Source organism: Petaurus breviceps, unplaced genomic scaffold, assembly GCF_028583685.1.
Source record: "Petaurus breviceps papuanus isolate PSGF00001 unplaced genomic scaffold, PetGlider_PUasm1.0 90466, whole genome shotgun sequence".
Taxonomy (NCBI): Eukaryota; Metazoa; Chordata; class Mammalia; order Diprotodontia; family Petauridae; genus Petaurus; species Petaurus breviceps.
The window spans coordinates 2,788,855-2,814,958 of record NW_027187260.1 but is presented as its reverse complement, the minus strand read 5'-3'; the positions used below and the strand labels follow the sequence as shown (position 1 = coordinate 2,814,958).

Sequence of the window (26,104 nt, the reverse complement as noted above, 5' to 3'; positions counted from 1 at the left end):
GAAATACTGTGAACTAGGTGGTAAGCTCATTGAAGCATGAAGAAGGATATCCTGGAGTTTGGTATGGACACCAGGATCTGGATTGGACTGCCTCTCTAGAAGCTACATTATAGATTGTATCACCAAATGTTATCACTCCAACAGTTATCACTAACTGTTATCTGTGCTACTCTCACACACAGATAGATCTGTAATCTCATTGATCTGGAAGTTCCTTGCAAACCTACAGATCAAAACTCACCCATTCTTTCCCAGACTTTGTGACTCTCATCCATGACCTTTAATAAGTTCGCCACAAGAGGTTCACCCAACATGTTGGGGACCTAATCAATTTCTCTCAACATGGAGAGGGTACCACTAGGGAGGACTGTGGTTGTTCATCTGTCATTCATCATTTTGGCTGCCAGACCAGCCCATCTTTTCTTCCTGTCATACAATTCCTTGTTGACATCTTTTATTGCTTTTTTTTTCCCAATTTCTTATTGGTTATATATTGTAGGCTACTCACATCTGCCATTTTTGAGATACTCATTTTCAGTTCTTTGTAAGCAGCTATATTACATGTTTCACTGCCATAGAGCAACCCTGATGGAATGTTGGTTCTAAAAAGATGAGTCTTTGCTTTCATAGGAGCTTTGCAATTTTTGAATGCCAAACAGCCCAATCTTCTCCTTTTGTTCAATTCTGGGCCCAAATCATTGTTCACCTGCACTGACTATCCCAGATACACACACTGATGGGCCAACTTTATAGTATGTCCATCTAAATATATGCTGAAAAATGAGGAACTGATATTCTTCATTTCCTGTGTGGGTAGATAGGCCACAACTACTTTGAGTGATTACAGATCTCTTCTGGGAGACCCCAAAAAGTGTTAGGGTTTGTGCAAGGCCAATGTAAAGTCCTTGTGGCCCATTGATTTTGTAGCAGCAGGACAAGGGATTTTTAGATTGCTGCTGGGAAGGAGAGATTCTGGGGGGATCTGCATGATGAGGGCTCAGGGTCAGACTACTGGGGAAGGAGTTTCATGCTGTATCTGTGTAATATCATCTGTAAACATGAACATTTGGAGGACCTCACTATTCAGAGAGAATTCCTCTTTGAGTTGTTTTGCACTGATTACCTCTGTCATAGTAGTATACAAGGCTTTCATGTTCAGAGACCACTATGGCCCCAAGATTCGACCAGAAACTTGAAGCACCCCTCGAATATCTGCCCCCCTAAATCATCTGAGCCCTACATGTGCAGAGACCACCATAAGGCCCTGATACTGGAATCACCATGAGACTCCTTCCCCAGTGGTCTGACCCTGAGCACTCACCATGTAGACTCCCCCCAGGATCTCTCCTTCCCAAATGTGCAACCTAAAAACCGCCAGCCCTGCTGCTGCAATCAATGGATCAGAGAGACTTTCCACTGGCCTTGCACATAAAGTCTTCTATGTTTGGTATTATCCAATCAGAATGTGAGCTCTTTAAGAACATGTAATGTCAAGTTTTTCTATTTATATTCTCAATGCTTATTACAGTTCTTGTCACATAGTAAATGTTCTTCTGTGATACTGCATTCACTGTTTTATACATCTCCTAATGTTATCAGAGCATCACTCAACAGGGTCATTTCTGCTGTTATATTTGCCAAGGAATCTTGAACGATTTTCACATCTAGATGGGAACACCTTATTGTAATAGAATCTGTAAAACTGTGTTTTGTTCTATTGAATCAAATGACTTTTCTTAATCAACACACAATAAATACAGTGGAATATTATATTCCTTACATCTTTCCATTAATTGTGAAATGGTAAAGATGTGGTGTCTTGTTCAATATTGCTTGTGAATGCTTTCTTGTTTTCTATGAATAGCATCACCAAAGATGCTATCAATTCATGGTTCAATGGCTCTCACAAAGATTTTGCATAGATAGAAGAGTAGGGAAACAGGTTAATAGCCATTGATGCTCTTTTGATCACCTTTTTCAATATTAATTTTGGTCCGAGATTTTTATATGCCTTTAATATCTTCCACTACTTCAGATACTTTATATACTGTTCCTTCAACACTGTCACAATTGTGTTGCTTCCAGCACTGATCACTTCCATATACCCTTGGCTCAATCAATCTGTTCTTCCCACCTTTGTTCTCTCAAGTGCAATTTATACCCCCTCTGAAGGTATATCTGGAACTCGGAAGTTACAGTTCAAGTGGGATGGTCCAGTCCAATAGCTACAAGAAATATTATTTCATGGTATGTTTGGTTATCACATGTTACAATACTAATGACAAATATTTGCAAAAACAAAATCATCATGAACATAATTGCAGTTTATGCTGAATTTTCTAAGGGCCTGCTGTCTTCAATGGAGAAAACAACTTGTAACAATTTTTGCAAAGTTTGTCCAAAGATTGTCTTCTCTTTCCATTTTCATCCTTGAATGCCCTTGAGATGACTTGGCTTAGATAGATGTTTTGAATAGCTTTCTTTAAACTGGTTTTATCCTCCACTCCTTCTTTCTGCTCTATGAGATAATATGGTTCATAATCATCTATCATCCTACTTCATAAGGTTTTACAAACAACTTTATATTCTTACTTGGTGTTACCCCTGACAGTCATCTTTCTCTGACAAGTAAGTCACATGTTTGTTTATGAAGGAAACCTCCAGGTTCTTCTGGTCTCCTTGTTGGGGCAGTTTATTTATATTCGTTAAACTTCTGGATAAAATTGTCTGAGTTGGTATTGAGTTAATTTCTATTTCTTTGCTCAACATGCTTCAGTGGCCCCCCTAACACCTCCAGGATAAAATGTAAACTCCTCTGTTTATCATTTAAGGCTATTCATAGCCTGATCTTTTCTTACCTTTCCAGTCTTACACATCAGTCCCCTCCATGATACTGCCTCCTCTCTGTTTCTTATGCATAATGCTCCATTTCCCATCTTTGTAGCCTTGTTCTGCCTGGCCCCCATGTCTGGGGTGATTTGATCCCTTGCCTTGCCTTTACCTCATAGTTTTCTAGTCTTCAATACTGAGCTTAGATCCTTCTCTATGCAAGAGGGCTTTCCTGGTGCTGCTAGTTGTTCATATCTACTCTGCTAAGATTACCTTCCATATACTATTTTGGGGGGAGGTAATCAGGATTAAGTGACTTGCCCAGGGTCACACAACTAGGCTGGATTTGAACTCAGGTCCTCCTGACTTCAGGGCTAGTGCTCTAGCTGCAGCTCCATATACCATTAATATGTTTTATATGTACCTAGTTATTTCCATACTCCCTCATTAGAATGTAAGCTCCCTGAAGGGCTATTTAAAGGTTATTTTTGCCTTTCTTTGTTTCCTCAGGGCTGAACACAATGCCTGGCACACAAAAATACTTATTTTGTTGACTTGTTGACTAACTATTATCCATTTCCTATTTTTGATTTTAAATTACTTGTTTAAATAGTTCAAGGTTAAGATGTTTCAATTGCAAACTACATCTTTTTCCTTATTATTCTAGTTTTTATGTTCTGAATCACACACAGACAGCTGACTCAGAGATAACTCCCACATCAATAAGAAATCTTCTCCTGTATGTTAAGATAAAAATCAATATTATTCTTTAGAGTATTATTTAGTGTTTTCAATGTCTAGTACCAAGAAATCTTTTTTAAAGAAGGTATTCATGATATATAGGTGTCAAATTTCTGTGTAGTCTATAAGTCTTTGGTCTGTTTCATCCCTTCTTCATGAATCAATCTTTTCCACATAATTTTTCCCGTCCTCCCTCACCATGTTTTCATCTTTGTGTTGAAGTCACCAAGCATCTGAGCATCTGTTGTTATTGTTTTTAACTTGGGATATCTTATTGAGTTCTATATAGAATCACTTCACCAACTTCTTCAGTAACTGATTACAGCATAGACTGAAATTATGTTCACGGTGTTTTTTCCCAAATATTTATCATTAGTATTACAACAAATAATGATCAAATATCCCACGAAATAAAATTTCGTGTAGCTATTGGGTGTTTGATAAAGCCAACTTTTATCTTTGTCTCTGGAGAAGGAAATGGTGAACCACTCCAGTGGTTGGATGGTACCATCCTTCCATTTAACTATAATTTCCTTCTTTCTTCAAGTTTCACTTATAGCAAGGATATCAAGATTGTTATGATTCAGCTCCTCCAGCAAAACGTCTACTTGTTGGTCATTGGAAAAGGATTTCATATTTAGAATACCAAGAGTCAAATGAGAGTTTATCGATGTCTAAAAGCTGAGTGATTCTTAGCATGCTCTGATCCCTTTATCACCTCTCTGCCATTGTCATTGTATTCATAGGAAAGCTTTACATAGGACTGAGGGTTATTTTGTATTTTTCCTTCCCTCACAGGCAAAATAATTTTATCACCAGATGGCTAACCTACTGACAACATGCTCCTTTGTAGTTAGCTAGCTTAATCCTCAGAAAACAGATTCAGTCTGTTGTTGGGGTCGTATTCCATGCCTTTCTAACATGGAAGAATCTGTCCAAGCTCTGCTAGGACGGCCTTCTAGTATACCGGAACACCGTTCAGGGCACAGCCAAGCATCAGTGTAGAACTCTGTGGAAGAGTAGGCATATATGCATACATATGCACAATATATTTACTGTTGTTGTTCAATTATTTAGTTGTGTTCAACTCTCTGTGATCTTGTGGACCATACCACACTAATAATGTCCATGGGATTTTCTTAGCAAAAATATTGGAGTGATTCGCCATTTCCTTCTCTAGCAAATTAAGGCAAACAGAGGTTAAGTGACTTGCTCAGGGTCACACAGCTAGTAATATCTGAGGTCAGGTTTGAACTCAGGTTTTCCTGATTCCAGGTTCAGTGTTCTATTCACTGAGCCACCTAGCTGCCTGCATAGATGTTACATATCATATTATATAATACAACGATATTAGGTAATTATTATATCTAATAAATAACATACTATATTATACTATACTTTATAAATATATGCACATAAATCTACAGAAATACAAAATATACATATATGTATACACTTACATATGTACACAGAGATTTGTTTATTTTAGTATGTATGTAAATATAGGTGACCCTGGCCTCATAAATGCCATGCTAGCTGAGGGTAGACTCTTGCATTTCCCACAAAGATGGAAAGGCTTTCATCATTAACCAATAATAAAACTGTATGTTTATTGTCTGAGGATCAACCTAGATTATTCATCACCAGATTGGTGGCATGGTGATAAATTTTTCTGCCACAGCAACTGTTAAAGACCATCTACTCTACTGTAGAGGGGTTGCAATCTGTGTCTGTGGAGGGAGTGATGAAATCTGATAAAATAAATGATTCCTAAAGTATGGAAGCATGCATTTTTTCTATGTACACATACAGACAGACAGACACACACAGAGACAGACAGACATATGCATATATAAAGTGTTGCTGTCTGAATAGCTGTAAGATATGATAAATTCTTAATATATGAGGCCTGATATATAACTATATAAACTGCAGATCTAGAACTCTGTGGTTCCCCATAAATGGTATCATGTGATTATTTTAAATTTTGAGAGCTGATTCAATTGGGACATAATTGCAGCATCAAGGGAACCAACAAATCCCAGGACTAACTTTAGGTGTAGACTGGCTGGGTATCATATGCACCTGGAAAGGAATTTACAACAGATGGCTCAGTAAATATCCACATACCCCCTCCTTTTTTTTCTTTTTAAGCCAAACTATATGTTGACTACAGATTTGTGTCAGGGGAACTCAGGATAATCAACTCCTCTTCAAAGCCAGTGCTCAGATTTTAAGGAATAGCTTTATTCAAGAAGGATCAGAATCAAAGCCATCATCTAAACTGGCCCCTGTGGTACTGAATAACATGGCTGGGCCATCAACTGGCAATGTTCATGGGGAAAGTGAGAAGGAAAAGTCAGAAATGGATATAATTAGTGCTCTGAGAAAACCCCCATCAAAGATTACAAAATTAGCACGTGCAGATGGAATACCTCAGAGCAATGAGTATCCCGTGGGTGTCCTGGGAGGGATCAGCAGGCAGTAAATTATGCCATTAACAATGTATAATTGCCCCACCCCTCACCCTTCTCTCCCCAAGACAGTCATTTGCATTTTGGAACCACTGTATAACTCACACACATTTAGAGCTCAGCTTCCCTACAAATGAACATTAACACATTCAAAATAGCAGAAGAAACCTGAGTCTGTCCCTGTCACACACACACACACACACACACACACACACACACACAGCCATGTGAGAAAATGGCTAGGACAGTCTGTTTTCATTTCTGTAAATCTCAGCCTTTATCTACGGAGAAGACTAGGCTATGTTCTCTCTCCAAAGTAACCATCTCAAATATAAAAGAGAAGAAAACAGCTTCAGCTCAAAGTGACTTCTATTTGAACTTTCAGGTAAGAGCACCAAGCCCCTTCCATCTAGAGGTATAAATCAGAGTTTCAGAGTGAAACATTGCCCCAAGGATCAATCCAGCTTCCCTTGTGGGCTAGGGAAGTAACAGCCTGCCTTTTCTCACACATTTTTCCCTTTTATTTTCCAGTTCCTCACCAGGGTTGCCATTGGGGGTCCTTCCTGAAATGCAGAGAGAAGAATTCCATAAAGATGTGAGAGGTAACATTAGGGTAAGGAGCCTCAGCTTCCCAACTCATTTACTCATCCATTGAAATCTGGCTTCTTACCTCACCACTCAACTGTGACTGCTATCAGTCAGTTAATACATATTTATTAAATGCTTATTATGAGGCAGCCACTATAATAAACCATGAAGTGAAAAAAAATTGCTCTCCAAAACAACCAATGATCTCTAAATCCGATGTACTTTTATTAGTCCTTATCCTTCTTGACTTCTCTGTAGTGCTGACCATCTCCTCCTAATAGAAACCTCCCTATGCTTTTCTCACATTATTTCCCTCTAGTTCTATTATTTTTCTGGCTTTACCTCAATTACCTTGTAGGATCAGTATCCATGTCCTGCCCTATAACCTTGGGCATAACTCTAGGCTCTGCCTTATCTCTAGCCTCTCTCTCTCTCTCTCTCTCTCTCTCTCTCTCTCTCTCTCTCTCTCTCTCTCTCTCTTTCTCTCTCTCTTTTTCTGTCTGTTTCTCTCTTTCCCCCTTTTCTCCCCTCCTCTGCCCCCCTCCCTTAATGAGCAGCTAGGAGTGGATATTCAGCTGGTCCTGGAGTAAGTAAGACTTAAGTTCAAGTCATGCCTCAGATACTAACAGTGTGACCTTGGGCAAGTCCCTTAGTCTCACAGCCTTAGTTTCCTCATCAGCAACAATGGGGATTATAATAACAACAGCATCTATTTCCCAGGGTTGTTGTGAGGTTCAAATGGGATAACATATATAAAGTCCTTTGCAAACCTCAAAGTCCTATATAAAATGCTAGTTACTACTACAACTACTACATTATCAACTACTATTTCTACTACCACCACCACTACTACTAGACCACCACCACTACTACTTGACTACTACTACTACTACCTGCTGCTACTACTACTACTACTGATCTAATCAGCTTTCATGGGTTTAGTTATCATTTCCATGTATGTGATATCCAAACCTACATTTCTAGTCCAACCTCACCAACTGTCTCTTGGATACCTTTAACCGAATGTTTTGTAAGCATCTTAAACTGAATGTGTACAAAAAAAATGATAATCTTGCTTCCTTACACTCACTCTGGCTCTATATTTCTGCTGAGACTATCACCATTTACCAGGCACCCAGGTCTGTAAGTTGTTCTAGGCTTTCCCTCCATATGCAATCAGTTGACCAATCTTGTTGATTCTGCCTCAAAGATATTTCTAGCATTCATGCCTGACTTTCCCTTTACCTGGCCAGTACCCTAGTTTCTTATCATTTTCCCCCTGTCCTATTTCAGCAGCATCTTAATAGGTCTCCCTGTTTCCCAATCTTTTCCCTCTCCAAAAAATCTTCCCCACAGTCATCAAATTTGTCTTTTCTAAAACACACATCTGATCATGCCATTCCCCTGCTCAAGAACCTTTAATGGTTCCCTATTGCCTCTAGCAAAAAATTAAAACTTATTAATTTGGCAATTAGTATCCTTCACAGTCTGGTTCCAGACTATCTTTCTATACTTAGTTCATATTATTCCCCATAACACATTCAATGATCTGACCAAACTGGCCCACTTTCTGTTCTCTCTACTTCCTGTTGCACAAGATAGTCTGCAGGTTAGCATACATAACCTCTGACCCACCACCTCTTCCAATGCCTAACTTCCTTCAAGGTTCTGTTCTGGTCACAGAAGCTTTCCCTGATACCTGTCATTTTTGTGTTCCTTTGTTCCTTCCTTCCTCAAATCATCATGCATAGATTTAACAGTTTCTATTATGCTTTATTTCAGGAATTATTTTCCTTTTTGTATTTCTTTCCCCAGGGCCTAGCATGTAACAGTGACTTAATAAATGCCTGTTGGATTGGATTAGGTTTTGTTTATTCTGTTTTTACTGGTGCTTGAACAAGTATTTTTCACCCTAGCCTACAGCAGATTCTTCCTGTTGCATTCAAAGGTCTTCTTGGATCTCAGACTTAAATAAATAGAAGAGGGTGATGAAGAGAGAAAGAGTTCCTTGCTGAACAAAATATCCCTCTTCTGTGGACAAGGAGGTCTTAATCTCTAAGGCTGACAACATAGGACCTCTTCAAAAAATCAAATGTGCTTGAAAGTTAAAAGTTTCTGTCTAGAGCTTATGTCTGAGTTCTCCATAAAATCATTTTTCCACCCCAAGCACATGCTCCCCAACAAGACACTCAAAAGCTTAACCATCCTTTTAAAAAACGGTGTTGGGAAGAGAAAAGTGTACTTAGGTATTTCTTTACCTACTTGTTCATTCATTTATCCACTTCTCCATTCATTTATTTGTTCATTCATCCATTTGTGTATATATGTATGTAAAATTAAAGGAAACTAAAAATGGGAAATAAGTAGAAAACATGAATTCAAGAAACAGCAAGGTTTAGAGACCTGATCATTTTCCATGCCTTTACTACAATAACACCCAAAAATTTGATAGCAACAAATCAGTGGTTTATAAAGTTAATTCGAGTAATAACCCAACCAAAAATCTGGCTGTCTATTTTGTGGACAATTCCTGTTTACACAAAATAAACGATGGGCTCCCTTTAAAATGCACATAAATGTATCTATAGACAGATGTGTGCATAGGCATACGCAGATCCATATATGTAAGCTGCCAGAGAAAAAGGAATAGGTATTTGTAGGTCTGAGATGCTCCTGCCCTTCTAATTTGGTTCATGGCTCTAAAGATCTTACCCAGAGAAATGCTGTACTCTTAACCATGGGGACTGCGAGGTAATAATATGAGACCTTGCCAAGTGTGATTTCGAAGCACAAAGTTAGCATTCGTCTCAACTTTAACATGCTGGTGCTTTTGGTGCAAATAAGACCTTTCTCCTGCTCTCATCATGAATTATGCATTGGATTCTTAGTCCTATGGCCCAAGTCACATTTCAAAAAATAAGATCAGAATTAATGTGAACTCAAGGGCTTGTTTTCATGAATAGGGCCCCTGTATGTTAGCATTTGCAAATTTAAGGACTGGGAAAGGATAAACATTCGCTATGCGGGTTGTATGTAATTTGGATTTGATTATTTTCCAGCCCTTCATGCATTATAAAAGGGGATAACATTATTAGGAAAATAATAGCCTCTGTAAAATTGGTTTTGAATATATTCTCACACAACTGTAATAAGTATAAATGCCCTAGTACTTTTCTAGAAACTCTCACATTTTCATTAAATATACAATAGTTCATCATTACATTCACAGCCCAGTTACAAGCTTCCTAATTTTTAAATGATGTTCAATTTCTTAGAGTGAATGAAGCACCTAACAGGCTAAAAGAGGAAGTTGTTTTGCTTGCAAATTTTCAACCATGGACTAGGATTTTTTTCCCCAAAATATAATTTTTGCTTTTTTTTTGGAGGTGGGAGGGCAGGGCAATTGGGGTTAAGTGACTTGCCCAAGGTCACACGGCTAGTATGTGTTAAGTGTCTGAGGCCAGATATGAGCTCAGGTCCTCCTGACTTCAGGGCTGGTGCTCTATTCACTGTACCACCTAGCCACCCCTACCCCAAATATTTTAAGATGAAAATATGCTGATGCAGAATTAGAATGCAAAACATTCTGCAAAATATTAGAATGCAGAATTAGAATGCAAAAAGCAGACAGTCACTCTTGTGAGTTGGGGGGAAGAGGCTTTCACCATCATATATAAGGTACAACTGGACCTTTCTGGTGTTAAAGGCTTCATTTTTACCATCTCTATCTTGTACTGCTGTAGAAAGTTGCAAATAGCAGCAAGGCCTGGCTACAATCAATAAAAAGAAATTGTTTTATGTACTAAACCTTGACAAATGGGTAGATTATCCCACGATCCATCGCTGCGACATGTTGACACCATGTTGTACAAGTCAGGATAGCGAATCTTGAATCCTTCATGACAGTTGATTATCAATTTGTCCCCATGTTTGTATGTCTTATTACCAATATCAGCATCTTCAATGTAGGGAAGGCGGCAATCTGGGCCTTTAAAAAAATAAACAAGAAAATCCAGGAAATTCAAAAGCAGCATGGACATGCTGATTTGCAGGGTAAAAAACAATTCTGGCAATGAATAGCAGATTCCGCTTACCAGGACCTACAGTTTAGAGGCGCTTAGAGGGATGCTACAGGAGAGATGATGGAATGAATATACCAAAGGACTGGGCTTGTTGCCTGGAACACTTCACAAAGAACAAGTGGGTTTTTAGAAGCTTTGGGAGAGATGAAGAAAGACAGAAATTAAGGGTAACCTGTTTGGTGTTTCTTTTTTTTTTCTCGTGTAAATTTATTCTTTATGCTACGCACATCACAAAATATAGTTTGATTAACTAACACCCATCGCCACTTTGCTACCACCCCCAATCTATACTGAGTCTGCAGTGTGGTGCATGAGCCTGATAAGGACATATGCTCCGAGGCTTTGCAGAACAGCAGGTGGATGGGGCCTGCGGTAGAGTCTGCTATTAGCATCTCATTCCAGACCAGTCTCAGAAAGAAAGGTGGATTGCTCTCTTCAGCAACACACAGACCAAAATGGGAACAATACAGAGAAGATTAGCAGGGCTCCCGCACAAAGATGACGCATGAATTCATGAAGCAATCCATATTTTTAGACGGGCTGCAGGAAAACAGGTACATTCATTCATTTTTGGTGGAGCTGTGAATTGGTCCAGCCATTCTGGAAGGCAATTTGCAACTGTGCCTCTCTACTCCCACCCCTCAATCCCAATTATTAAAACCAAGCAAACCCTTCGATCCAGTGATACCACTACTAGGAATACACTTCCAAAGAGATCAAAGAGAAGAAGTTCAAAGTTTTCCATATGTACAAAAATACTAATATAAATACTAAAAATGTACCAAAATTATTACCAAGTATGTTTTTTAAATTAAATTTTGTGTTGATTTTTAGTTTACATCATTCATTTCCACAAGATTTTGAGTTACAAATTTTTTCCCTGACTTTCCCCTACCTACCACCCCAAAACAGCGATCCCACTGTATACTCCCTCCCCCAGTCTGCTCTCTCCAATATACTTTCCAGTAGGGCAAGATGGATCTCTATACCCCAGTGACTGTATATCTTATTTACCAGTTGAATGTAATATATATGTGTGTGTGTGTGTATTTAAACATTTGATTTTCAAACTTTGAATTCCAGATTCTTTCCCTTCCTCCCTCATCACCCACCCTTACTAGGAAGCTGAGCAATTCAATATAGGTTGTACATGTGTAGGTACACAAAACATTCCATAGTGTATATATTGTGAAAGACTGACTATATTTCCCTCCATCCTATCCCAACCCCACTTGTTCTATTCTCTATTTTGACCCTGTCCCTTTTCAAAAGTGTGTGCTTCTAACTTCCCTCTCCCCCAAGCTGCCCTCCCCTCCATCATACTGGCTCTCATCCTCTTACCCCCTACTCTCTTATAGGGTGAGATACTCTATTTAGTGTGTATGTCATTTCCTCCCTAAGCCAAATTCAATGAGAGTAAGGTTGATTCATTCCCTTTTGCCTTCCTGTTCTTCCCCTCCATTGTAACAGTTTCCCTTTACCTCTTCTATATGAGATAATTTACCCCATTCTGTCTCTCCCCATCTCATCTCATTATATTCCTCTCTCACCTCTCAATTTCACCTTTCAAGTATAATCCCTTCCTATTCCAATTGGTCCTGTGCCCTCTGTTTATGTATACCTGTACACAAATAAACACACACTCACATATGTATTCAAATGCCCATATACCCTCCTATATAGACATATATGTATGTATGCACATATATACATTTATATTCCCTTCAATTATTCTCATACTGAGAAAAGTTTCATAAGTTACAATGACTTTTTCCAAGTAGGCATGTAAATAGTTCAACTTTAATAAGTTCCTTATGATTTCTTTTCCCTGTTTACCTTCTCATGCTTCTCTTGCTTCTTGTATCTGAATGCCAAATTTTCTATTCAACTCTGGTTTTTTCATCAAGAATGCTTGAAAGTCCTCTATTCCACTGAATGACCATACTTTCCCCTGAAACATGATACTCCATTGTGCTAGGTAGGTGATTCTTGGTTTTAATCCCAGCTCCTTTGACCTCCAGTACATCATATTCTAAGCCCTTCAATCCCTCAATGTAGAAGCTGCCAGGTACTGTGTTATCCTGATTGTGTTTCCACAATATTCAAAGTGTTTCTTCTTGGTTGCTTGATCTGGGAACTCCAGAACCTCACTATAATATTCCTAAGAGTTTTCTTTTTGGGATCTTTTTCAAGAGATGATCAGTGGATTCTTTCAATGTCTATTTCACCCTCTGGTTCTAAAACATCAGGGCAGTTTTCCTTGAGAATTTCTTGAAGAATGATTTCTAGGTTCTTTTCTGATCATGGCTTTCAGGTAGTCCAATAATTTTAAAATTCTCTCTCCTGGATCTATTTTCCAGGTCAGTGGTTTTTCCAATGAGATATTTCACAATGCCTTCTATTTTTTCATTTGTTTGGATGTGTTTAAGAGTATCTTGATTTCTCATAAAGTCACTAGCTTCCATTTGCTCCAATCTAATTCTGAAGGAATGATTCTTTTCAGTGAGCTTTTGAGATTCTTTTTCCATCTGGCAAATTGGGCTTTTTAAGGCATTCTTCTCCTCATTGGCTTTTTGAGCCTCTTTTGCCATTTGAGTTAGTCTATTTTTTAAGGTGTTATTTTCTTCAGTCAGGTTGTTGACTCCCTTTTCATGATTTTCTTGCATCATTCTCATTTCTTTTCCCAATTTTTCCTCCACTTCTCTTATTTGGTTTTCAAAATCCTTCCTTAGCCCCTCTATGGCCTGTAAGCAGCTCCTATTTTTCTTGGAAGCTTTTGGCACAGGAGTTCTGACTTCATTGTCTTTCTCCTGTTCCATATTTGATCCTTTTTGTCCCCAAAAAAGGAATCCAAAGTTGGGTTGCTGTGCTTCCTTTGCTTGCTCATGTTGCCACTCAATTACTTGACTTTTGAGCTCTTTGCCATGGTAGAACTCTGCTTCCAGAGAGGAGAGCTTTGTCCCAAATTGCTGGGGGTTTTGCAGCTGCTGGAGCTAATAGTTGGCTGTCCTCTCTTAAGCCTCCACATGCTCTGGCTCACTGATCACACACCTCATGACCTCCACCCTAGATAGCAATCCAGATCTAAGCAGGTTAAAGCAAGAGTGATTACCCCTCAGAATGATTGCTTGGTCCCCCTACAATCTGCAGGCCAGGAGCTCTGAAGCAGCCATGCTGCTGCAGCCACCACACCTCAGCCACTTCTGTCTCTAGGGGTAGAGGCCAGACTGCACTCCCAGACTCCCTGTTCCCAAAGTCTACACTGACCTCTCACTTTGTCTTTGGTATTTATGGGTTGATAATTCTGGAAACCACCACAGCTGCTGGTGATCTACTCTCCCAATGTCCCTCTAGCTGTGGCTGGTTGGGCCACCCTGAGGCTAAAATGGAGAGCTCATTTAGGGCTGGGCTTTACTCCCAGTGTGCTGCAATGAACCCTTCCTATCTGTCCCCCGGGCTGTCTTCAGTGGGAGATTTGTTCCTCTCTGTCACTTTGTGGGTTCTGTAGCCCTGAAGCTTGTTTAGAGTCATTTTTATAGTTATTTGAGGTGGTTATGGGGGGAGTGAAGGGAGTTTTCCTGCTTCTATGCTGCCATCTTGGCTCTGCCCCACCAAGTATGTTTTTTAAAATAAAAAAACTCTATTAATGATAGCTCTTTCTGTGATTAAGGAAAAAGAAAGAAAATGAGGGAGTACCTATCAATTGAGAAACAGCTTAATAAAATTATTTGCTTATTTGTTTATTTACATAAAATAAAATGGGGAAAGACCTGAGAGACAGGCCAAAAAAAATATGAATGTAAGGAACAGAGAGGTTTAAAGGCCTGGTCATTTTCCATGTGTTTTCTCCAATATTGCCCAGAGGATGGCAACAAATCAGTGGTTTATGAAGTTCATTTAAGTAATAACACAACCTGAAATCCAGCTGTTTGATTTTGTGGAGTGTGTGTGTGATGAGATTGTGAGTTCCTCCAGGGCAGAGATTGTCTTTTGCTTTCCTTTTATGCCTAACACTTAACAAAATGCCTGGTATTTAGCAGGTGTTTAAAAATACTTATTGATACTTGCTGTCTTGGGGAGGGGAAAGGAGAGGGAGAGAAAAAAAATTTGGAACTCAACATCTTGCAAAAGTGAATGTTGAGAGGTGGCTAGGTGGTGCAGTGAATAGAGCACTGGCCCTGGAGTCAGGAGGACCTGAGTTCAAATCTGGCCTCAGACACAACACAAAAAACTAGCTGTGTGACCTTGGGCAAGTCATTTAACTCCAATTTCCCTACCTTCCCTCCTCCAAAAAATAGTGAATGTTGAAAACTATGTTTGCATGTAATTGGAAAAAAAATACTATTAAGTGGGAAATAAATAATTATTGAATGACTGACTGATTAGAATATTATTGTGCTATAAGAAATGATACAAGGGTAGAGTTTCAGAGAAACCTGGGAATGCTAGTATGAACTGATACAGAGTGAAGTGAATGGAACCCGCAAAACCATTAGCAAAAATATTGTAAAAACAAATAACTTTAAAACACTTAAGAATTATGGTCAATGAAATGACCAACCAAGGTTCCAGAAGATAATGCATAAATATGATAAAGCATGTGACAGAGAGGTGATGAATATATGATTTAGACATATTCTTCTGGACATGGCCCATGCAGGAATTTGTCTTAACTATGAAAACTGTTTTAAGGGTTTTGTTTTCCAAGGTCAGGGAACAGAGAAGGAAGGGGAGATGGGCAGGAATGAAAACACATGTTTGTTCATTGAAAAAACTAAATTTGAATTTAAAAAAGAAATACATAGGTTCTGATAACAGAATAATGTACGCTCATATAACATGTTATAGTTTGCAAAATATCTTTACATCAATTCTGTGAGGTGGGCTTGGCAAGAATTTATATTCCCTATTTAAAATGAGTATGCTGAGGCTCATAAACTTGCCCACAGTCGACAAGTGTTACAACTTCAGGTTCAGGATGCTGTCCGTTACACCATGCTATCTTTTTAATACCACAAATATTCCAGTATAATGGGAAGGATGCTTCATTTGGAGTCAAGAGACTTGGATTCGAATATTGATTTTGCTATTTATTTCTATTATGGACAAGTCCCTTGGGCCAGATTCAAGGTCTAGGTTTCCTTATCTTCAAAATAAGAAGGTGACCTAGATGAATTCTAAGTTCCATTTCATCTGTAAATCTGTAATTCTAAGTAGTGTTATTGTTTTCTCACCCTGGAATTACAGGGTTCTTAGGGGAAAGGAGGGAAGAAGGCTATAACACAGAAAGAAAGTTAATGCATAAATGAAGCCCATGGGGAAGAAGGGAGTATCCATAGCATTCCTTACAAAACAGATAAGACAAAAACAGTCTCCTGTATCTTGTTTCTGTTGTTCATCCCTCATTTTAGAAGAAGACCAATGATATCACCATGTCAGGGTATAGAGTCTCTAGACAGCTGTGGCTGATCAGTCCAGTGAGAATTTGGAAGGCTCTAGCAGAGGTTGGGCACAAGTAGTTCCTTAGGACATTTGGGATGGAAAGATCTTTTTTCAGAGAGGCCTTGAGAGTTTCTTTGTACCACTTCTTCTGACTACCATGGGAGTGCTTAGAAGCAATGTGGAACAGTCATTAGAGAACTGGTTTCTAAGTCAGAGAGACCTAGGCTCAAGTCCTCTCTCACTACATACTGGCTATATGATCCTGGGCAGGTTACAACTCTCTAAAACACGAATGTGGAGAAAAAATAAAGATCAGCTGCATTGGCAGAGGAGGTTCCCCACTGGGGGCTCCCTAGACCGATGAAATGAGAGAGAGAGAGAGAGACAGAGAGAGAGAGAGAGAGAGAGAGAGAGAGAGAGAGAGAGAGAGAGAGAGAGAGAGAGAGAGAGAGAGAGAGAAAGAGAGAGAGAGAATATCTTACCCATTCCATCCCCAAGATATCATATTCTCATTTTACAGATGAGGAAACTGAGGCTCAGACAAGTTAAGTGATAATAACAAATGACTGTTGAACTTAGAATAAAAAAGAAATGGTTATATTGGTAGCCTTGAAACCCCAAGTTCCTCTACAACCTTCTGGATCTTGAAATGGGTGAAGTGGGAAATAGCGGGAAGGATCCAGCTGTAGAGGGATAGGAAGAAGGCAGCTCTGGTGTCCCCCATGAGAATTGTAAGAGAATGAAAGCTTTAGGGGAAGAAGGCAATAGGATTAGGGAGTCTTCAACCATGAAGGAAGTCTCTCGGGGCAAGTCAAGGGGCAGCAGCAGATGCCACATCTGTTTCTCTGTAAGCTGAGTGTTTGTTAACTGGATAATGTCTGGATCCTACCAGTAGTCTTTACCAGTAGATGGTAAATTTGAGAGAAATGCCTTCGTTAACTCCCCACAAGCACAGAATGGCACTTTGTTCATAGCAGGTGCCCAGTAAATACTGTTGTTGAGAATGATCTTTTGAATTTGTGCCATGGACTACCCAGAGCTTACCACCTCAACCTCAACCTCAGCACCAGGCTCTTTTTAATTAGGCCTCAGTGCTTTTACTATGAATAGTACTTCTATATCAAGGTTCTGCTATCAGCCTTCCCAATGACTCTAAAACTAGCTCTCTGTGAACATTCGAGGCTAGAAAACTTTATTCTGATTTCAACTTCATCTCCAAAGTATGTTTCAGTCTATGGAAAGAGGTTCCCAAATAGCCCATGTTCAACCAAACTCTTCATCTACCAGGAGAGTCTGAATTCCCTAATGTTCTAGAGTAAGCCAGATGGGCTTACTATATAACACACAGCCTAGATTCACCAGAAAAGTGACATCCTTCAGCATTACCCTATGACTTTCATATGTTGTACTGTCCTTGTCAGGCTTGAAACTGGAACTATCTTTTCTTCCATTGCCAATCTAAGAAATACATGATTGACAAACAGAACTGGGCACCTCAACTTTCCAAGCATCCATCTGTAAAAGAGTGGTCATAAGTCTATTCCTCCCAACTAAAGTCCTACCTTCTACAGGAAGCCTTCCCTAACTCCTCTTAATTTTTGTGCCTTCCCTCCATTAGTTATTTCCTATTTATCCTGTGTATAACTTGTTTGTATATATTTATTTGCATGTTGTCTCCACCATTAAATTTTAAGTTTCTTCCTGATAGGAACTGTCTTTTGTCTCTTTTTGAGGATAATGCCTGGCACATAATAAGCACTTAACAAATGTTTATTGATTGATTAGAAATAGTCATCCACACGTATAAAATAGCAGTAAATTCATATTTGTTCTGACCTACCTATTAATCACTCCTGATAAATTAGTATACTTGCGAGAGAAACTGGATGGTATCACAGATGGCCATCCATGGTTAATTTGTGGCAGACAGGATTGGACAACATGTAGAATTTTTACTAAGCCATTCTGGATACTGGCTATCTAGTATTAGTAATGTCCAGATCTTGTTCTCGACTAATAACAGATGACAATAATATAGTGTTCTGAAATTTGCAAAGTACTCTTACCTGCATCATTCCATTATAACAACCCTGAGAGACAAGTATTGTCAGCTCTACCTTATACGGGAGAAAAGTGAGGCTCAGAGAAGAATACAGGTGACACGTCTATTATCACACAGATGGTACATCAGAAGAAGGATTAGAAACCAGCTCTTCCTGACTCCAAGTTCAGTCCTTTACCCGTTATGCCAAACAATTTTCAGAGATTTCTCAACATAGCATTTTATAGTTCTGTAGTCCCAGAGCAGGATATTCAGGTTTAAAAACCTGAGTTTTTAAGTGTCAATCTTACCCTAGAATTTAACTCAACAAACATTTTATAAAGCAGTTACTAAAAAGCAGCTAGATGGCAAAGTGAATTGAGCTCTGCACCTGGAGCCAGGAAGACCTGAGTTTAAATATGGTCTCAGACACTTACTAGCTGTGTGACCCTTAATAAGTCACTTGACCTCTTTTGGCCTCAGTTTTCTCATCTGTAAAATGGGGAAAATAATAGTACTTCCCTCACAGTGAGGATCAAACAAGATAATATTTGTAAAGTGTTCTGCAAACCCTAAAAGTGTTATATAAATTCTAGCTATTATTATCGCTGTTGCTATTCATATTGTTTGTCCTTTGTTCTTGAAGAGGACCATGAAATCAGGGAGGTGATGTCATGAGGTGCAAGTGAATTGGATTTAAGTGAGGCAAGGTTGTACAAAGCTATATGCAAGGCAAGGAGCATAGAAAAACAAAATAAAAGTGTCCCTGCCCTCAAGGGGCTTATATTTTACTGAAAGAGATGCCATATTCACAGAGATAAATATGAGATAATTTTCAGAGGAAGTAACCACAACTGGGTGAATGAGGGAAGGATCCACCCCCTGGAGAGGTAGCATCAGAGTAAATCAGGAATTAAAGGCATTAATTAGGTATTACAGTATATGAGAGATACTTAGTATATAGTCAGTTTCTTTTCACTAAATGCTCCCACTCAGACATACACTGACATTTCTCTAGATGTAATATAAAAAGGATACAAGAATATAATTAAGGGAATTTTGTATAAATTGATATCCCATAGCGGGTCAGCCTGGTGTAGTTTAGTGCTTATTATTAATCTTCTTTCCATGGCAAAAAATAATTTTGGTTGTTTTTACTCTCTGAAAAGAAACTTTTACATTTTGAAATTCTGTAATTCCTAATAAAATTAAGACTTACTGTAGCATATGCACTTACATGTTGAACATATGCTCATATTTTTTAAAAACAATGACTCAACAGAAGGAGGCCAATGGCTGTCAAAACAATTTAACCAACTTCAAACTTCAGGCACCTGCAGAATCAGGTTAACATTCAAGGCCAGCCCAATGTTTACGTAAAGCAAACATCCCCTCTGTGGTATCTGAGTGGTGCCAAAGTTCCCACAAATTTCTTTACTAAATCAGAAAGCAGAAAGCACACGGCTAACAAGGACCAGTAACAATGAAAAACAATATTCATTCAAATGATTTTTTGTGAATTAATTATGTTTTAACATATGTTAGCTATATCCAAAAATAGTTCTAGTCCCTTTAAAGTACCAAATTGTCAAGTCACCATTTGAGGAGGCTGGTTAGACTCAGTGAAGGGGTCACAGTGTGAGGTTATGGAAAGATCATTAGACAGAGTCAGGACATGTGTTTGCTTCCCATTTCTGTCACCTTTTGTGACCTTTGGGCAGCCTTTTCTATTTGCACTTTGGTTTCTTCATGTGTAAAAATGAAGGTTTTGTACTAGATGGTATCTCTAAGGTCTTTTCCAGCTTTAAGATCGTACAAGCCACCGTGACAACACAATAATCCTCTGGTATATGGCACAAAGGCAGCAAAAACCTCTGGGGAGAAACTTTCTCTAGTTCAGAAGAAAGACTTGCTACAGAGAGACAACCAGAAAGCAGAAAACTGCTCCAGAGAGAAGCTTAAAAAGAAGGCCTGGTTTCAGAGAAGAAAAACCAAAGGGGAGGAGAGCTGCTTCGGGCTATGTCCTCTAAAGGAGACCAGCTGTTTTGAACCCCAAAGAAACAGCAGAATGGAGGACTCAAGATCTTGTGGCTCTTTGCAGAGTAAAAGAATGAGGGTCATACAGAACTGTAAGTGGGGCTTTGTTTAAAAATATCTGAGGAGCGGTGATGCTGACAGAAAAGTCAAGCCAGAGTCATTGCAGTGTGGTGCCATGGAAAGAATGCTTGCTTTTGCATCAGAGGGCCTGAATTTAAATGCAACATGCATTATTTATTTCCTTATTGACCACGGGCAAATCCCTTTGCTTTCTCTAGGCCTCAGTTTCTTCATACATAATAATCAGACACAAAAATACATACAATACATACGTAAAATTCTGACCTGTGATGATTAAAATAAGTAAGAATGAACACATTTCTTATACTCAGGGGATTTTTTTTTGCGGGGGAGAGGGGAAGGAATAGTTTTTCTGTGCTTTGCATTCTACTATTGTTTTATTTATTTGTGGGCAACACAATGAATTACCTTATTTTTTGATTTGTTGTTAATAATTTAAATATATAATTTATATGTCATATATAACTTTATACACACACACATACACATACACATATAAAGAAATGCTATTGTGGTGTTTCTCTGGTACTTCCTGATCATCCAGTCCTAAAATCTGTTTTGCGCTAGCTAACTCTAAAAATTCACTTAATGGCGGTAGAAGTAAGGGACAAACGACCCCCGTTAAGCAATCAAAGAAAGAATAGGAAGGAAACAAGTATCTAATAAAGATCTTCTATGTGTCAGGCATTGTGCTAAGTCCTTCACAAATATTTCATTCAGTCCTTACAACAACCTTTCCCCATTTCATAGTTGAAGAAACAGAGGCAGACAGAAGTTAAATGATTCGCCTAGGCCACAGAGCTAATAAGTGGCTGAGGCTGGATTTTTTTTTTTCCTTTTAAAAAAGTTATTTATTTCCAATATCCTTTTATCCATCTTTATGGAGAGAGCACACCTAAAATACATAACAGGATGTTTTGGAAATCTGTTGTTGCAATATAGCTTTTGAATAGGCAATTTGATTAATAAAATTATAACACAAAAAGGTTAAAAGGTTATAGGAAATTAGACGTTTCTAAAGAAGCTTTAAGAAAAATGTTGGATAGTTATCTTACATGTTTTGCATCCAAATACCTTCACCAGTAAGATATCTACAACAGAGTAATGGATTTGTTGTAGCTTGGGGCTCATCCCCAAAGTATCTGGTCTGAGGCTGGATCTGAACTCAGGTCTTCCTGACTCCAGGTCCAGAACTCTATATAACCTAATGCTTAAAGTGGATGAGATCTTGCTATTTAATTAATAAGGGAAGGAAGAGTTGACTGACTTCTATTTTGCTTCCACTTTCTATGCCAAGGAGACTGATGTTCAGATTCAGAAGGAGAGAGCAGACAATGTCAGGGAGTCTGCAGAAATAACTCTGTTGATACCAGATTGAGGGAGAAAAGGCAGTTTTTGTTTAGTTGCCAGAGGCATGGTCCTTGGGGATCTGGCGCCAAGAAGATCCCTTGGGACAGCACCAGAGAAAGAGTCCTTGGGGCAGGCACCCCTGTGTCTTGTACTGATAACCTAATATGAAAGGAATTAAAGAGTTAGGTCTGTACGTGTGTCAGCAACAGGGAAAGATTTTCTCACAGGGGAGGGCTTGCTCAGATTCTGTGTTGCTTCCAGAGACATGATCTTAGGGTTTTGGCAATCCAAGTCCTACTACCCCATCAGCTTGACTCAAAGAGCAGTCATTAATATGCTTCTTTGTGGAAGTCTCCAGCAGAGTGTCCCTGGGATCTATGCTTGACCTTGTGCAGTTTAATTTTTTTTTTCAATCAGTGACTTGGAAAAAGGCAAACTTGCAGATTTTTAAATGAAAAAAAAGGAAGGATAGCTAACAAAATGAGTTACAGATTCAAAATTTTAAAAGTTCTTGACAGGCTACCAGGGCCTTAAGGCCACACATGGACCTTTAGGACCTCAAGTGCAGCCCTGTGACTGACTCCAAACTTCACAGAACAGATCCCCATCCACTCCACCACTTACCTGCCTCATGCATACTTAATTAGTTATTAATTACATTAGAATATTAGTAGAGTACCAACAACTCATGGCAAGCAGAGGGCTGTCTGGGTTAGAGTAAGTATGTGTCCATGGCACTCAAGTGGCCAAATCCCAAATTAGTATAACGACATTCCATTAGGAAACACACCATCCTCCGGCAGACAAGAGCAGAAATAGAAGACCGTGATGTGGCTTGTAGGGCTAGGAATCAGTCAAAAAAGCATTTATCAAGTCCCTATTATGTGCCAGGAATTGTGCTGGGTCCTGGGACACGAGTACAGAGAACGGAATAATCCTGACACTCAAGGAGATTACATTCTAATGGGGAGACAACTGAGTCCAGAAACACTCACAAATTTGCACCATTTGAAACTATCATGATATAAAAGATGGTCATTGGTTCCAGCCCAATGGAAGTTATTAGACTGTGAATTCGAATAATGTCACCACTTGAGGGGATTCATTCACTAACTTCACTAAATGATGGGTACTCTTAGTCTGTGTTGAGGAGTATCCTTTTACTCCTGGGCTTTTCGTTTCCTTCTATCCTATTTTTGTTATCCACCTATGGGTCTTTTGCCCTTTTGAATACTTTGATACTTAAGCAGATCTGTGCTCTCCCTGATATGGAGACATCTTTCAAAGATACAGACTGAACTCCACTTATGCCTTCTCATTCTCTGAAACTATTGTCCATGGCATCCAGAAAATCCTCTTTAAGGCCTTCCTCTTAAATCTTTTGATACATGTGGGCACCAAATGAACCCAGGGACTTTCTTTCCATCATTTCCATTATTCTTTCCTCCTTAAAACTTAAAAAAAGACTTCCTTTCTGGTCTTTACATCTCTTTAGTAATATATGTTATCCAATATTTCCCCCATGAATAAGCCCTAGAAAATGTGTATTTGTGGTCTGAATTTTGTTTTATGAATGAACCAATAATAAAGTATTTATTGATAGCTTACTATACTCCAGTCACTGTGCTAAGAGCTGAGAGATACAGACACAAGTAAGCAAGATAGTCCCTGCCCTCGAGAAGCTTACATTCTAATAGGGGAAGGTAGAATATAAAGAAAACTAGAAAGGGAGGAAGAGAATAACACACATAGCAGTATGGTTTGGAAATGGAAGAAAGTGACATAGAGGCCTGGTTTGGAGGAAAATAAGGCTCACTTCTCAGAGTCCAGGGTGGTTTCAGGGACAAAGGCCAGGGTTCTAGTGGGAGGGGAATAAGGAGGATGGTCAGAATGGAAGAATCAGAAAAGAGAAGATTAAACATAACCTAGACTCTAGAACCAAAACATCGTGGGAGTGGTAGAATATGGAGAAGTATTCAACCAGTCATCAGGTAAGGATACCTCTGAACTAAGGGAGTCAAGTTAGGGTCAGGAAACAAATCTATCAGGAGGTTCAGTGTCCTTTAACTGGAGTGAAGCAATTAGTGAAGTTTGGAAAAAGAGTAAAGAAGAAAGTCCAGACTAAGGGTAAAAGTCCCTTAGAACTGCATTCTGTTCAGTACCCTTCCTCCTACGCCCATTCAGTGTGGTTGGCCTATCTTATTACCATTCAGTCCTATACTACAGCAGGACTTTCATCTTTCCTCACCCTGAACGCTGCCTCTCAGCCTAGCCTAAGGTCACGGTAGCATTCTTGGTTGCCATATCAAAACACTGACTCAAGTTGAGCCTGTGGCCTACTAAAATCTCTAGCTCATTTTTCAGAGGAACTTTTGTCTAACCACATCTCACCTCTCTTGTATTTGTGAAGTTCATTTTTTAACACTTTTTTAAATAACTTTTCATTTATCCTTATTATGTTTCATCTTATTGGATCTGACCCATGTCCCTGTGACCTTAGGAACAAAAATTTAGAACTGCAGGGGACCTTAGGGGCCATTTAGTCTCACCCCTCATTTTCCGTGAGAAAATGGAAGCCAGAAGTGAAATCACACGCTTCTTCTCCACATTCCAGTTTTAAGTGTGTGTGTGTGTGTCTGTATTTTAAGTTCTTGGCTCTGTTTTCCAGTTTGTTTGCTGTTCCCCACTCCCAGCTTTGTGTCATCTGAAAAGCATGATGATCCATACCAATAGCCAAGACATTGATAAAAATGCCAAATAGCACAAGTCAGACTTCTCTCCAAGTTAGCATTCAAAGGGTTCTAAATTCATCTAATCTATACCATTGTCTAATCCACAAAAATTGCATCAAAATCCTTGTCAAATGCTTGTCTAAAACCTTTGTTGTTGTTCAGTATCTAGACTCTTTGTGATCCTATTTGGGGTTTTCTTTGCAGAGATACTGGAATGTTTGATCCATTTCCTTCTCCAGCTCATTTTATAGATAAGGAAACTGAGGCAAACAGGGTGAAATGACTTACCCAAGGTCACACAGATAGCAAGTGTCTGAGGCCAGATTTGAATTTGGGAAGAAGAGTCTTGCTAACTCCAGATCCAGCACTCAATCCACTGTGCCTCCTACTTAAAGCCTAATCCCTTTGCTCTACTAGTCTAGAAATCTAATCAAAAAGGGCAGCTTGGTAGCATAGTAGATAGAGTCCTTGGCCTGCATTCAGGAAGATCTAAGTTCAAATGTGGCCTCAGACACTTGCTAGCTTCATGACCCTGGGCAAGTCACTTCACTCTGTTTGCCTCTGTTTTTTCATCTGTAAAATGGAGATAAGAATAGCACCTACCTCTTGGGATTGTTGTGAAAATCAAATGAGATAATAATGCTCAGTGCCTGGCCTATAAATTGAAGTCAAGCGCACTGGTCAATAATTCCTTCCCCCCCCCCCCCCCGTCCCCCCCGCTAAAAAAATATGAATATCTGCCTTTGTCTAATTCAGCAGTACCTCTGTAATTTTCTGGAATCTTTGAGATCTGTAAGAAGTGTTGGGTAATAGTAATAACAATAATAGCTCATAATTATATGGTAATTATCTCTCTCCACCTCAAACTCTCCCTTCTTCTAAATTTCCCCGTTTCTGTTGAAAGCTCTGCCATCCTCCCAGGCCTGGCACCTTGGCATCATCCTCCACTTCTTGCTGAAAATATTCAATCAGTTGCCAAATTTTGCCATTTATAGCTTCACAGTATCTTTTACATCTAACCCCCTCTCTATTCACGTAGCTGCCAATTTAGTTCAAGCTCTCATCACTCCTCCTCTCACCTAGATTATGGCATCAGTCCTCTAATTGGTCCCCCTCCCTCAAATCTCTCCTCACTCCCGGTCGGTCATCCTCCACACACTGCTGCCCAAGTGATTTTCCTTAAGTACAGATCTGACCACGTGACGCCCCTACTTAATCATCTCTAGTGGTTTCCTGTTGCCTCCAGGATAAAACATAAACTCCTAGGTTGGACTTTTAAAGCTCTTCACAATCAGTCCCACCCATCTTTCCCACCTTATTGGACGTATCTCCCCCTCCTGTGCTCTGTGATCCAGCAACCAGGGCTTATCCCCATTCCTCACACATTTTTACCTGGTGATTTACCTGGGTTTGTCATTTACCTACAATCTTAACTGCTGCTTTCTCCCCCAAACTATCCATAACATTACTCTATTGTGTTATTAAATATTAACATAATAATATTATAATAATGTATTATATAATATAATATATAACATTATTATTTTATAGTATTTAGGATTATTGAATAGTATTTCAAATTCTGAAAAAATATGAACCTGGGAGTGAAAAGTCTTCAAAATTTATTAGTTCATTGGTTCTCCCATCTCTCTACCTATTCATTGGGCATCCACATACCTGGAATACAATCCCTCATTATCTCTGCCT

The 26,104-nt window shown here is 39.1% G+C and overlaps 1 protein-coding gene and 1 non-coding gene across 3 annotated transcripts in view; one reads left to right on the top strand and one right to left on the bottom strand.

Moving 5' to 3' along the window:
* The window catches only part of SUSD4 (sushi domain containing 4), a 230,965-nt gene that overhangs the window by 77,178 nt on the left and 127,683 nt on the right, over nucleotides 1-26,104 (bottom strand). For both annotated transcript variants that reach the window (XM_069062605.1, XM_069062606.1), the window contains exon 3: nucleotides 10,441-10,620. In XM_069062605.1, the coding sequence (XP_068918706.1) occupies nucleotides 10,441-10,620 (180 nt within the window). The remainder of the gene's footprint in view (nucleotides 1-10,440; nucleotides 10,621-26,104) is intronic.
* Nucleotides 11,141-11,247, top strand: LOC138141775 (U6 spliceosomal RNA). Its single transcript, XR_011163252.1, has one exon. It is a non-coding gene; the product is annotated as a U6 spliceosomal RNA (small nuclear RNA).